The 13748-nt window shown below is 50.7% G+C and overlaps 1 protein-coding gene across 1 annotated transcript in view; it reads left to right on the top strand.

Moving 5' to 3' along the window:
- pitpnm3 (PITPNM family member 3) overlaps nucleotides 1-13748 on the top strand; it is a 148913-nt gene that overhangs the window by 102340 nt on the left and 32825 nt on the right. Inside the window, exons 7-12 of the mRNA XM_056283491.1 lie at nucleotides 396-586; nucleotides 1022-1033; nucleotides 5242-5399; nucleotides 5843-6013; nucleotides 13310-13334; nucleotides 13531-13572. Of these exons, the coding sequence (XP_056139466.1) occupies nucleotides 396-586; nucleotides 1022-1033; nucleotides 5242-5399; nucleotides 5843-6013; nucleotides 13310-13334; nucleotides 13531-13572 (599 nt within the window). The remainder of the gene's footprint in view (nucleotides 1-395; nucleotides 587-1021; nucleotides 1034-5241; nucleotides 5400-5842; nucleotides 6014-13309; nucleotides 13335-13530; nucleotides 13573-13748) is intronic.

A 13748-nucleotide genomic window follows, 5' to 3' on the forward strand; every position in this document is an offset into this window, starting at 1 on the left:
GTTGACTATTTCCTCTCTTGTCATAACGTCACCGCGCTGTGGGACTACTGTTATCCTCCTCATCTTTTCCCTTCTTGGCTAGCTCGTCGCTTCATGTCTGTTTGCATGTGGTGAGCACAGTGAGAGCTCCACTCCCTCTCCCCTTCCTCCCCTCTGTTCTGCTCCTCTCCATTCTCCCACATCCTCACCTCAGCATCCGCATAAATCAGCTCAGCTGGCCGCTCGCCTAATAGAATCGCTCTTGTCAGTGCAGCCGCAGTTTTTCCCACCCACGTTCACCTGTTGGCCTGAAAGCGGTATTAGCTCCTATCTGTTTGATGGCATGCTCCTGCCCGGTGCCGCCGGGCGAGTGTGTGAAACATTGTGTTTCACGCTCTCCTCCTGCTCCCACTCAGGATAATCCAGGCCAGCTAGGGGAGGTCAGCCCGTGCCTGAGCTCCAGCAAGAGGCTGAGCAAGAGCAACATTGATATCTCCGCCCCCAACGAAGGACACAGCCAAGCTCAGCAGCCTCTCAGCCGCAAGCAGAGCGACTCGTTCGACGGGGACACGTCCTCCGCCGGCCAGCACCACAGCTTTTTCTCCAGGTGAGGCAAGGCGGATGGGCGGTATAAGGGAGGGTGGAGTGAGAAAACGAGAGCAACTTTTGGAGGTGCTGGTGCTCGCTGGGCCCCGCAAAGGTTTTCTGTGGGTGGTTAGATTGAGAAGCACCCCACAAACCTGGCTTCAAATGCACTGACAAACTTTTAATCTTGTGTTTAGTAGCATCTGCGTAGTTGTGTGTGTGTGCACATGTAAAAATACATGCTGTTGCAAGACAAAGATTTTTCACTATTTTTAGTAATCATTACAATCGTCACTGGTAAGAAATTTGGCAAAATATTTTTTTCTGCACCCCCCCACCACTGTTCTCTCTCTTAGCCGCCCCCTCATATTCTACTCTATTCTGGTATTTCCCATGTGGTTTAATTCGAGGTAGGATTTCACAGAAACTCGGCAACAGAAATGCAAGCAAGAATCAGAATCAGAACCAGGTTTATTGGCCATGTAGGTTTTCACCTACATGGAATTTAACTCCGGTTTCGTGGCTCTCTCAGTGTACCTAACATAGAATAACAACGCTACAACACAACAATCTTCAGATATATACACAAGGGTTGACTTATACAGGTAAAATAAGAGGTGATAAGGTGCAGAGAATATATCAGAGATGCTGAGACAGATGTTAGCAGATTACTGACATACTAAATGCCCGAGGTAGATGGACAGGACGTCCTCTCTCAATGTCGCCATGCTCAAACAAATCAGTCTCTTGACAAAAGTGTCTCTGATGTGTCAGCTTGCTTTTCTGGGATGTGGGTCAGCAAAAAAACAAAAACAAAACAGAATTCAGGCGAGCTGGATTCAGCTCTGTTGAACCACTGCAAAAGCTTCTGTTTACAGTGTCAGTGTTCAGCATACAGTCAGGATTATTCTTTACATAATATGTAATGTAGGCGATTGATCATCAATACTTGGCCTGCTTTCAGTTACTATTTTAAGACAATAATCCTGTATCGCGCTGTTCACAAAAACAGTCACGACAACAAATGTGCTTTGCATCAGTGACACGATGAGTCCGTGTTTACTTAGCTAATAAAACACACAGGCCTTAGGCGGTATCACGCAGAGTCCGGACCGACAGTTTCAGTAGGGGAAACAAAGTAGAGCAAGGTACGAGGAAAAATCCGGAATGAGGTGAGTTACCGTTAAGGCCTGAGGAGGAGGATGAAGAACGTTATTCTTAATAAGCCGTCTTGGTGAGCGGGGATGCCCTCCGGGATGTCCAGGGTCAAAAAGCTGATCCGAGAGCAGGGCCCGTCCTTCGCCCTTCGCCCCCTGCTTCCCTGTTGAAGTGTCCTTGAGCACCAAACTGAATCCTTGCCTGTTCTCTGTGCTAATCAATAAGTTGTCTTGTTGAATTTCATATGGCATCAATTATTTAGTGAGGGTTTAAATTCTTAGCAACAATAACACATTGCAGTAAACAGTGGTATAGCATACGTATGTGAAATGCAGTGGCACATGATGTATTTGCACGGATATGATAAATCTTTCTTCCCATAAGCGACCTTTCATCGATCCATTGATGACGAGTGCATTAGGGGTTGATTAGCCGACCCAGATGGTGCAACCTGGCCCTGATCCAGCTTTTCTCTTCACTGTGTCGCTGCGTTCACTCCTGCTATTTATCAGTATTTGTCGCTAGACAGCCCTGCCTTTCTGCCAGTGCTGCACTATAAATAGCCTGTTTGTGTCTGCGCCCAGGCGTTTGCATAGGAGACCAAGCGCTGCAAGTGAATGTGGCTGCTGGTAGGGGCGACGGTGGGCTGGAAGAGGACGTATTAACCAGCAGCAAGTAACTGGTGTTGCAGAGGTGACGGAGATGAGTGATGAGACGTTGTGTCCAGATGAAGGGATTCAACTTTCTCTGATTTTATTAAGCTTGCATAAAGAAATAACTGGTGGGTGTCCGGGTGGCGTGGGGCGGTCTATTCTGTTGCCTACCAACACTGAGATGGCCGGTTCGAATCCCCGTCTTACCTCCGGCTTGGTCGGGCATCCCTACAAACACAATTGGCCGTGTCTGCGGGTGGGAAGCCAAATGTGGGTGTGTGTCCTGGTCGCTGCACCAGCGCCTCCTCTGGTTGGTCGGGGTGCCTGTTCAGGCACTAGCACCCCCTGGTGAAACTCCTCACTGTCAGGTGAAAAGAAGCGGCTGGCGACTCCACGTGTCGGAGGAGGCATGTGATAGTCTGCAGCCCACCCCGGATCGGCAGAGGGAGTGGAGCAGCGACCGGGACGGCTCAGATGAATGGGGGATTTGGCCAAGTACAATTGGAAGAAAAAGGGGGGAAACCCCCCCCCCCCAAAAAAAAAATCCACAACTAGTGTTCCCTTTCCAAATCACAGTGCAGCAGGCTTATAACTTCACAAATTCACCAAACGAGTCCTTGCTGAAGACAGGCGTCTGTCAGTTTCCTGTTAAATCATACTGCGTCCAAGGTTGATATGCCTCCAGCCATTTCCCTCTTCTAGTTATTGTACTGCTTAGGCATGGCCATGTTTCTTGATGTGCTCTGGGCCCCTGCTTTTTCATGGCTGGCATAGCCAATTGTCAAGACGGACTGTTTCCCAGACGTCATTCCACTCATTACAGTCACTTCTAGGGTATAAATGTATGTCAACTTCACCCTGCTTTAAATATTTCTTACCTTAATGGGCTCTGCTTCGGCCCCAGCAGGGTTTCCCATCGGACTGTGTGCTAACGTTGATCACACTGACACGGGGAAACTTTAAGGAGACCTCGCAGGTGGAGCCATTTTCATTCCTTTATTTCTCCTCAGCCTGTTTTCCTCCTCGCACTGTTCCGCTCCCATGTGCCTGTTGAGAATAAATGATTCAGGGGCAGTCAGACAGGCAGACAGACAAATAGACAGGCAAACCATGGCGTCTGCAGCACCTTCAACTGTTGATAGATTGATGCGGGGAAGATAATGGAGGAGCAGACAGAGGGAGGGAGGCAGTAGCCAACGGGGGGGGGGGGGGGGTGAAGCAGAGGGCAGTGGAAATAATATTGACTTGATTTGAGCTGATCGCTACAGTGGCTGCAGACTTTGATCCTTTCCCCCATGCAGGAGTTAGATGGGAAATGTTGGCGTTGGCTGGCTGGGGGGCAGTTAGGTCTCATCAGTCAGAGGAGGGGCCGTGGTTGAGGTTAGCTGGGCTGTTCAAACAGCCCTAATCCTCACGTGTCTGCTGCAACTCAGGCAGGGTGAATAAAGAGGTTCGGGCTTAGTCGTAAAAGGCCAGCAACCACAAAGACGCCAGAATGTCAAAACAAGCCAACCTGTGGTCGGATCAGTGACGACAACACGAAAGTGTTGCCAGCTCATCTAGATGTGGACCAGCAGTACACAGCTGCCTCCTCTAGTACAGCTCATATACCCGTCTTCAGTATTTTCTGCATCTCTTGCACGTTACCCTTGGATTTTGTTTTACTGAAATCCACATACAGGGAAAACTGCTTATAGTGATGGCATCCATTGAGGAAATTATGATCATTATAAGCTGTCAGTCACTTTAATCACAGCTGAGTTTTTCATCTAATTGACATGCTGTAGTGAAGCTGACTTCTTTATTTTACTGTATTTAATTGACCGAAAGACATTAGTAACGCACCGTAGCAAAACATAACCCGCTTCAAACAGAAATTCAAATATAGACTATATAGAGGATGGCGGCATGGTGGTGCAGTGGTTAGCACGGTCGCCTCACAGCAAGAAGGTCCTGGGTTCGAGCCCTTGGGTAGTCCAACCTTGGGGGTTGTCCCGGGTCGTCCTCTGTATAGAGTTTGCATGGTCTGCCCATGTCTGCGTGGGTTTCCTGCGGGTGCTCCGGTTTCTTCCCACAGTCCAAAAACATGTAGGTCAGGTGAATCGGCCGTACTACTAAATTGTCCCTAGGTGTGAATGTGTGTATGTGTGTGTGGGCCCTGTGATGGCCTGGCGGGCTGTCCAGGGTGTCTCCCCGCCTGCTGCCCAATGACTGCAGGGATAGGCTCCAGCATCCCCGCGACCTTGAGAGCAGGATAAGCAGTTTGGATAATGGATGGATGGGGACGATGGGATTTCCTGAACTGCCTTGGTTTTAAAACGGTTTTTTAATGATTTTTTTCCAGTATATGAAAGACCCAAAATGATCACTTAAAGCAAAATGTTTCATCACACCAACTGGATTATTTAAAATGCGTTAGTATGGGAGTGATTTGATGGGAATGATTTCATTAGTATGGGAATGATTTCATGCATTAGTATGGGAAAGATTTTTTCGGGCATCTGATTAGGATGCCTCCTGGGCGCCTCCCTTTGGAGGTTTACCGGGCACGGCCAACTGGGAGGAGACCCCGGAGCAGACCCAGAACTCGCTGGAGGGGCTACATGCCCAATCTGGCCTGGGAACGCCTTGGGACCCCCCCTGTAGGAGCTGGAGGGCGTTGCTGGGGAGAGGGACATCTGGAGTGCCCTACTTAGCTTGCTGCCACCGTGACCCCCACCCCCAGGAAGCGGCTGATGATGAGATGAGATGAGATAGTATGGGAATGATTTCATCCAGTGACTTTTGATCAGTATAAGTGGTTTCAACTGTATTAGCAGATAGTCGTGTTGATTTAGTTTGCTCCGTGTCCACGTATGTCCCCCAGTACCATGAAGGAGAACGCCGAGGCGCGCGGCAGCAGCAACACCAGTTTGCTGTTCAACCCGGGCCATTTTGACTTCGAGGTGTCAGACTGCTTCCTGATGGGCTGTCCTCTGGGTCTGGTGCTGGCCATGAGACGAACCGTCCTGCCGGCCGTCCAGGGTAAGATGTGCCACACGGACTCAAAGATACATGCAACGCTCGCACACAAGTGTACACGCTGACAATCACACACCTGCACGCCAAAGGAAAGTGATGTTGAAGGAAAACGATGCACTCAGTCAGAGGTACAAACCAGCCACCTGACACCATAGCCACATTTGTACAGCTGGATCAACTTAGCATTTTAACAACTCGCCTTACGACATTCCCAAATCCCACTGTTCTCACCTCCCGACTCTGCCGTTAAACATCCCATCATCCTCAAAGCCTCCATAAGCAGGTACGGCTTAGTGCAATTTGCCTGTGGTTGCCAGAAATTAAAGCATGGCCCCCGCTGTTTACTACATTACTGCTGTCCGTCTGACATACTGACACGCTGCAGTTAAATTCCACTGTTTTATGCTAATGGCTGTTACTGCACCCTTTTGCTGTGTGACCCTCAGTGAACCACCTTCGCCCGGCCTGCTCGCAGATCTTCAACCTGTTTTACCCCTCGGATCCCTCCGCCTCCAGACTGGAGCCGCTGCTGCAGCCTCTCTTCCACAGGCTGCCGCCGTTTGCTGTGCCACGCTACCAGCGTTACCCTCTAGGGGATGGACGCACGATGCTCATAGGTAAGAGGAGGGGTCACTCGCCTCTGAAAGTCAATTAAACTGTTAGTTTAAGAGCCGCTTCGCTTCGTCCTGAATATTTCATTCATTCGATCTATTTTCTGGTTATAATTGCGGTGCCATTTTGAAATAAAGCCTTTTGGGTTTTGCATTTCAAAGTTGGTGTGAAACCTTTGAGGAATTCTAAGTAGTGAGACTGGCCTACATTTAAAAAAAAGAAAGAAAGAGGGGTATTCCGTGATTTAACAATGTGAACTTTTAGGGGCGCACGTGCAGATGAATTTAAAGTGGGCACTTGCTCAGGGGGAATGTGAGACACGAGCTCTCCCGTCTGTTTGCAGCACCTCCACCGAAGCCGAGCTAAATCCGTTCCCCGAAGCCTCAGATTTGAATGTAATTAAAACCTGGGACGACTTTAGTACAATGAAGTGTACGATGAATTGACACTTGGACGTGTTGTGGTGCAGTACCTGTAGCCTGTCACCTTGCTCCAAGGATCAGGCGCAGTGTGTGAGATAGTCCACTGGATATGGCATGACATCCCTATAATCCCTGTGGAGGGCTGTCTGGTGGAGGCTCAGTCTTTAATGAGGTGCTGATTTATTTAAAGCATGTTTTCAGCCCTCGTTTGGGATGCGGAGACTCACTAAACAGCAGTTATGACACATCGCACGGTTCCTTTTGCACCCCCCGTTTCTCTCTCCCTACCTGTCTCAACCTGCTCACTGAGAGAAAGTCGGAGAAAGACTAATAAATCTTATCAGTGGTTCCCAAATGTTTAGGCAACACACCCCCTTCTACATCCCGACTGGGTTGATGCACCTCCAACACCCACACCTTCAAAAGCAAAAACGCAACATAGCCTATTTATACCTGCATTAAAGGCGTCAAGTTTATTATCCATCCATCCATTATCCAAACCGCTTATCCTTACTCAGGGTCGCAGGGATGCTGGCGCCTATCCCCCAGCAGTCACTGGGCGGCAGGCGGGGAGACACCCTGGACAGGGCGCCAGGCCATCGTAGGGCCTGAATCGTTAATATTTGATTTGAACTTGAATTGCTCAACTTGAATAATTGCATTAAAAAAAGGCATCAAGTTTAATCACGCACAAATAATCAGAACACACGTAACAAAATAGTTACGAGATTGAAACAATGTGCTCTCACGTTCAAATGAAACTGAAACTACGCTGCAACAAAGTTTCAATGAGTCTTGACGCACGCTCAATGATCCAGGTAAGAAAATCAAAGAGGATGGAATCGGTTCATCTGGCTACAACTGAAGAGGTCACTTAGATGAGCAATGAAACATGTCTGTCAATAAACGTTGTATCCACATGAACTGTTTCAACCTTCTTTGAAAGTTTCAATAAGTTGCAACAAAGTTACGCACAAACCATCACTTTACAGAGCAAAGAGTCAATTGGCCGTGTCTGCGGGTGGGGAGCCAGATGTGGGTGTGTGTCTTGGTCGCCGCACTAGCGCCTCCTCTGGTTGGTCAGGGTGCCTGTTCGGGGGGGAGGGGGAACTGGGGGGAATAGCATGATCCTCCCACGCGCTACGTCCCCCTGGTGAAACTCCTCACTGTCAGGTGAAAAGAAGCGGCTGGCGACTCCACATGTATGGGAGGAGGCATGTGGTAGTCTGCAGCCCTCCCCAGATCGGTAGAGGGGGTGGGGCAGCGACCGGGACGGCTCGGGAGAGTGGGGCAATTGGCCGGAAAATTCCACAAAAAAAAAAAAAAAAAGAAACGAAAAAAACTTCAAATGCCATCAGTATTGGAACATACAACACGAAGCTTACGACACATTTGCAGCTTACCAGTGTGGGTTCAGGCCCACACGTTTCAACTGGTTCTTTATTGTTATGATTTTTATTATTATGATTCTTTGTTATTATGATTTTTATGTTTGCACATTTTAGTTAGAGTAATTTGCTTTGTTTTGTTTCATCATATTGTGAGTTTTGTGTTTGACGCCAACGCGAAAAGAGTGTGTGACCTGATAACACAAAACACGAGGAGTCTTTGACCTCAGTAAAATGGACGCCCAGGCTCGGACTTCCTTCAGTCTGGTTCTGCCAGCCTGAAGTCTCTCATAACGCTGAGCACAGGTGGGGTGCTCATGCCGGGGAGGCCAGAAGGCGGCTGAGGGAGAAGTAGGCTGAGGGAAAAGACGGCCGAGGGAAAAGTTGGCTGAGGGGAAAAGGCAGCTAAGGGAAAAGACGGCTGAGGGAAAAGCCAATTGAGGGAAAAGTCGGCTGAGGGAAAAGGCAGCTAAGGGAAAAGTCAGCTGAGGGAAAAGACAGCCGAGGGAAAAGTTGGCTGAGGGGAAAAGGCAGCTAAGGGAAAATTCAGCTGAGGGAAAAGCCAATTGAGGGAAAAGTCGGCTGAGGGAAAAGACGGCCGAGGGGAAAAGACGGCCGAGGGAAAAGTCAGCTGAGGGAAAAGTAGGCTGAGGGAAAAGTAGGCTGAGGGAAAAAGCGGCTGAGGGAAAAGGTGGCTGAGGGAAAAGGCGGCTGAGGGAAAAGTCGGCTGAGGGAAAAGTCGGCTGAGGGAAAAGCCGGCCGAGGGGAAAAGACGGCCAAGGGAAAAGTCGGCTGAGGGGAAAAGGCAGCTAAGGGAAAAGTCGGCTGAGGGAAAAGGCGGTTGAGGGAAAAGGCGGCTGAGGGAAAAGGCGGCTGAGGGAAAAAGCTCTCCGCTTTACTGGTTTTTAATTATGTGACTAAATCCTTGCTCCGCTGCTCGGACTTTGAGGCTGTCAGATTATGTGTTGAATTAGAAAACGCTGACAGGTACACACAAAAGCAGAGGCAGAACACACGCACGCACACAACAGACACACACGCACGCACACATGCAGGCACACACAAAAACACAGACACATCACAAACACACACACACACACACACACATTATATGCAGACACAGGCAAACACACACGAATACAATTCCACATCACACATATACACACACTCTAAGACACAGACCACTTACGGCCATGCACCTACACACAGACACACACATGCACACACACACACACACACACACAAACACATGCATACATATACACATACACACATAAATACAGAGACATGCACACACACGCACACAAACACATGCACACACCACACACACATGCACATGTTCATGCACATTGGAGGTGAGCACGTGTCATTAATTTCGTGCCTGGTTGTGTGACGGGGTTGTTGTGAACGCACGTTGTGTGACGGGGTTGTTGTGAACGCACGGCGAGGCACCAGATCTGCTGTGGGAGCGGCGTCGACATCAGTTCCCATCAGCCGTCCGGCTTTCATCATGATGAATGTTGCTAATAGGCAGAAAAAAGCCTCTTGTCCCCCCCGTTAATGTGTTGATCCGTGCTGCGGTGTCGTGGGAAACCCCGTGGTCCGGGGGAGAACGGTGCAGGGGGGAGAACGGTGCAGGGGGGGGTGTGGTCATGTGCACCGGCGCTGCTCATGTGACCGCTTTAAAATGGCGGCGTGATTTGCTCTGTGAAAGTAATTTTCTCTGTGTGCAGTGATTGGTGTGTCAGAGAGAGAGATGGAGGAGAGATGCCTCAGTTAGAAGTCCCCTCCTTGCTACACCTTTCAGCACTACTGAGCGAGTCTTTCTTTTTTCCTTCTCACATCTCCAAGTCTTTCCCCTAATTGGTCATAATCATTTCATAACTCGTTATATTCTTCCAAACTATACTCAAGCCTCATCCTTCCGCCTCCCCCCCCCCCCCTTTTCTCCCCAATTGTATTTCACCAATTACCCCACTCGCTCTTCCGAGCCGTCCTGGTCGCTGCTCCACCCCCACCCCCACCCGCCAATCTGGGGAGGGCTGCAAACTGCCACACGCCTCCTCCGATGCATGTGGAGTCGCCAGCCGCCTCTTTTCACCCGACTGTGAGGAGTTTCTCCAGGGGGACATAGAGCGTGGGACGATCACGCTACCCCCCCCCCCAAACAGGCGCCCTGACCGACCAGAGGAGGCGCTAGTATAGCAACCAGCACACATACCCACATTCCAGCTTCCACCCACAGACACGGCCCAGTTGTGTCTGTAGGGATGCCTGACCAAGCCGGCGGTAACACGGGATTCGAACCCGGCGATCCCCGTGTTGGTAGGCAACGGAATAGACCGTCCCGCCACCCAGAAGGCCCATCCTTCCATCTTGAATCTGCTTGTGCTCCGACTCTTCTATCTCCGTCACACTTGGTTTCTCCCGATTTCTGCACATGAGGTAGTTCTCAGATCCACATATGTCCCCGGGCTGAGACTAGATCCATGTGGGGTCCGGGTTCAGATTAGGGTCTGGGTTCAGATTAGGCTCGGATGAGCTCGAGGTCAACATGTGTGATGTTGACCTGATAGCATCGCTCGCTTGCAGAGACCCGTGGCGTCACAGAGCAGCGGACCCCGACCTGGCCACACCTGCTCACTGTGACAAGCTCAGAGTTTTATGACTCCGAAGTATTGATCTCCCCTGCTTTGTGTGTCTCTCAGGGGCGGGAGCGTGGGTCTCAGCACAAAGGGGGCGGAGCTTCTCGATGAGCCCTTGTGATAGTCATTTTAAAATTCAAAAACTGTAAACTAGCGGACATCTCATCCGATACTCCTCTCGGCATAAAATGTTAGTTCCGAAGTTACCGCCAGCTGACCCGGGTCCGGTGCTGTCAGAGGCGGGTGGACCTCCGGGAGGGGGTAACGCTGCCATGGCTGCTACTGGAAGCACTACCGTTACCGTCCTCTGATGCTGGCGGCGGCTCTCCGGGCTGTAACGACAGCGTCGGCGTTGTGTTTGGCCGGGCTTGTTGCCGGTCCTCTGGTCTTTGATCAGTGACAGTGCTGCTAATGCTAACGTTACTGCTGTCGCTAGCCTCGTCGTCAGTCGTCAGATCCCCCCGATCTTCGCGGTTGTCCCGAGAGGTCGGCGGCTGACTGAGATGAAACATAATTTGGAAGAGGACGACGCGACGCAATCAGCTTCTTCTTACTTTCTTGCTTCTTGCGTTTGAATGAGCCTGATTCGTGTTTTTTTTCTTCTCCGTTTTGAAGTTCCCCTCAACTTCATTCATAAAACTGTCCAGTTCTGTCAAGTGTAAAATGCTTACTCACGCCCCCTTCTGGCAGTGTGACGCGGTTATACTCGCAACCAATCACAGCTGGATCACAGCTCCGATGCAATTCGTGAATAGTCGTAAAAAAAGGCTATAGCCTTTATAGGGGCCGTTAATAGCCATGTATAGGGGCCCCGTACTGCACTTTATTTTCTATCATTAGCCGACTTTACGAGTGTGTCAGAGTCCCGAGACCCGGTGCGTTCACGGACGCTCGGTAACTCGGCAACAGAGCTCCAAACGGGGCCCCCCCGACCTTGTGGGCCCTGGGGCGACCGCCCCCATGCCCCCGCTCTGGCTCCGCCACAGCCGGTGGGTCTCTATCTGTCACACACATTATATGCACGTCAGAATTCTTGCACACCTACATGCACATACACACACACTCATACAGACACACACACATTTATGTGCACATAGAAATTCTGGCACACATACACACCAGGAACAATTTATTGTCGTTTCTTACATGTACTTGCATGCACAAAGGAACAAAATGTCGTTTCTCTCAGCCCACAGCAGCGCAACACAAAAGGCACACAGCCAAAATTTACCAAAAACGACGCCACGAAAAACACACAAAAACAGAGAACAAAGCAACAGAAAACAACAACAACAACAACAACACAAACGGTTAACAACACAGTCCACTCAGTGCAGCACGGTCCAAAAACTTTCCTGTGTCCAGAGCAGGAACGCAGCCAGGATGACTGTCGGAACCGCTGGGCCGGCTCAGCCCGCCCCGCCTCCGCGTCCCCGCCAGCCCGCCCTCGCTGCCTCTTCCCCGCTCCAGGCAGGGCCGTGGTCCCTGGGCCCATCGGACTAAGCAGACCGGGCTCCCCCGGCCGAACCAGCGCCAGCGCTCCCAGCCATTAAGGGAAAAAGAATTGACCAACAAAATGAAAAACTTCGCACAAAGACACAAACTGAGATGCAGAACGTAGTCGGCGGTGGGTGAGGCCGCCGTAAACGCGAGTTCGCGCCGCCATCTTCCCACACCGGAAGTGCTCATATAATACTCGCATACACGCCTATACACATACATGCACGTATACACACATTCATACACAAACACAAATGCACACAACACTTCATTCTTTCATATTTCTGTGTTTCCTTCCTTCTGCATCACGTTGTTAAAGCTGCTTGTGTGTGTCTGTGTGTGTGTGTGTGTGTGTGTGTGTGTGTGTGTGTGTGTGAGAGAGAGAGAGACTCTGGAGAATGTGTCACATACTCAGTGGCCCTTTTCTCATCTGTGTCTCAAACTGCTCACTCGTCTTCTCCTCTCTCTCTCTCTCTCTCTCTCTCTCTCTCTCCTCCTCTCTCTCTCTCTCTCTCTCTCTCTCTCTCCCCCCTCTCTCTCTCTCTCCTCTCTCTCTCTCTCTCTCTCTCTCTCCCCCCCTCTCTCTCTCTCCTCTCTCTCTCTCCCCCTCTCTCTCCTCTCTCTCTCTCTCTCTCTCTCTCTCTCTCTCTCTCTCTCTCTCTCTCTCTCTCTCCCCCCTCTCTCTCTCCTCTCTCTCTCTCTCTCTCTCTCCCCCCCTCTCTCCCCCTCTCTCTCTCTCTCCCCCCCCTCTCTCTCTCCTCTCTCTCTCTCCTCTCTCTCTCTCTCTCTCCCTCTCTCTCTCCTCTCTCTCTCTCCTCTCTCTCTCTCTCTCTCCCCCTCCTCTCTCCCTCTCTCTCGCGCTCTCTCTCTCTCTCCCCCCCCTCTCTCCCCCTCTCTCTCCCTCTCTCTCACGCTCTCTCTCTCCCCCTCTCTCTCCCTCTCTCTCGCGCTCTCTCTCTCCCTCTCTCTCTCTCCCCCCCCCCCTCTCTCTCCTCTCTTCTTCCTCCTCGTTGTGCTGTGACAGTGAGGCGGAGGTCTGGCCCACATTCCTGACACTGAAAAAGAATCAGGCTCCTCTGACAAGAGGGTGTGCAGGGCTCGTTAAAGATACCAAGTTGGTGTGTGTGTGTGTGTGTGTGTGTGTGTGTGTGTGTGGGTGTGTGTGTGTGTGTGTGTGTTTGGGCTGGCATTATTTAGTGAAGAGTAGTATTTTGCAGGACCTTGAATGCAGTGAAGTCCAACACATCAAAGGAACGAAAGGCTGAATGACTGACAGCAGAATGAAAGACTGTGTGTATCTGTGTGTATCTGTGTGTGTGTGTGTTTGTATGTTGTGTATGCAATAGGTTTTCAGTTGCAAACAATGCATAGGTGAGTTTTTTTTCTCCCCCTTTTCCTCCCCGATACTTGGCCAATTACCCCACTCTTCTGAGCCGTCCCGGTCGCTGCTCCACCCCCTGTGCTGATCCAGGAGGCTGCAGACTACCACATGCCTCATCCCATACATGTGGAGTCACCAGCCGCTTCTTTTCACCTGACGGTGAGGAGTTTCCCCAGGGGGATGTAGCGCGTGGGAGGATCACGCTGTTCCCCCCCCCCCCGAGCAGGCGTCCCAACTGAGCAGAGGAGGCGCTAGTGCAGCGACCAGGACACACACCCACATCCGGCTTCCCACCCGCAGACACGGCCAGTTGTGTCTGTAGGGACACCCGACCAAGCCAGCCGGAGGTAACACGGGGATTCGACCCGGAAAATGGCGTCCATCCATCTTGATTAAAATAAGTT

The sequence above is a fragment of the Lampris incognitus genome, chromosome 7, assembly GCF_029633865.1.
Source record: "Lampris incognitus isolate fLamInc1 chromosome 7, fLamInc1.hap2, whole genome shotgun sequence".
Taxonomy (NCBI): domain Eukaryota; kingdom Metazoa; phylum Chordata; class Actinopteri; order Lampriformes; family Lampridae; genus Lampris; species Lampris incognitus.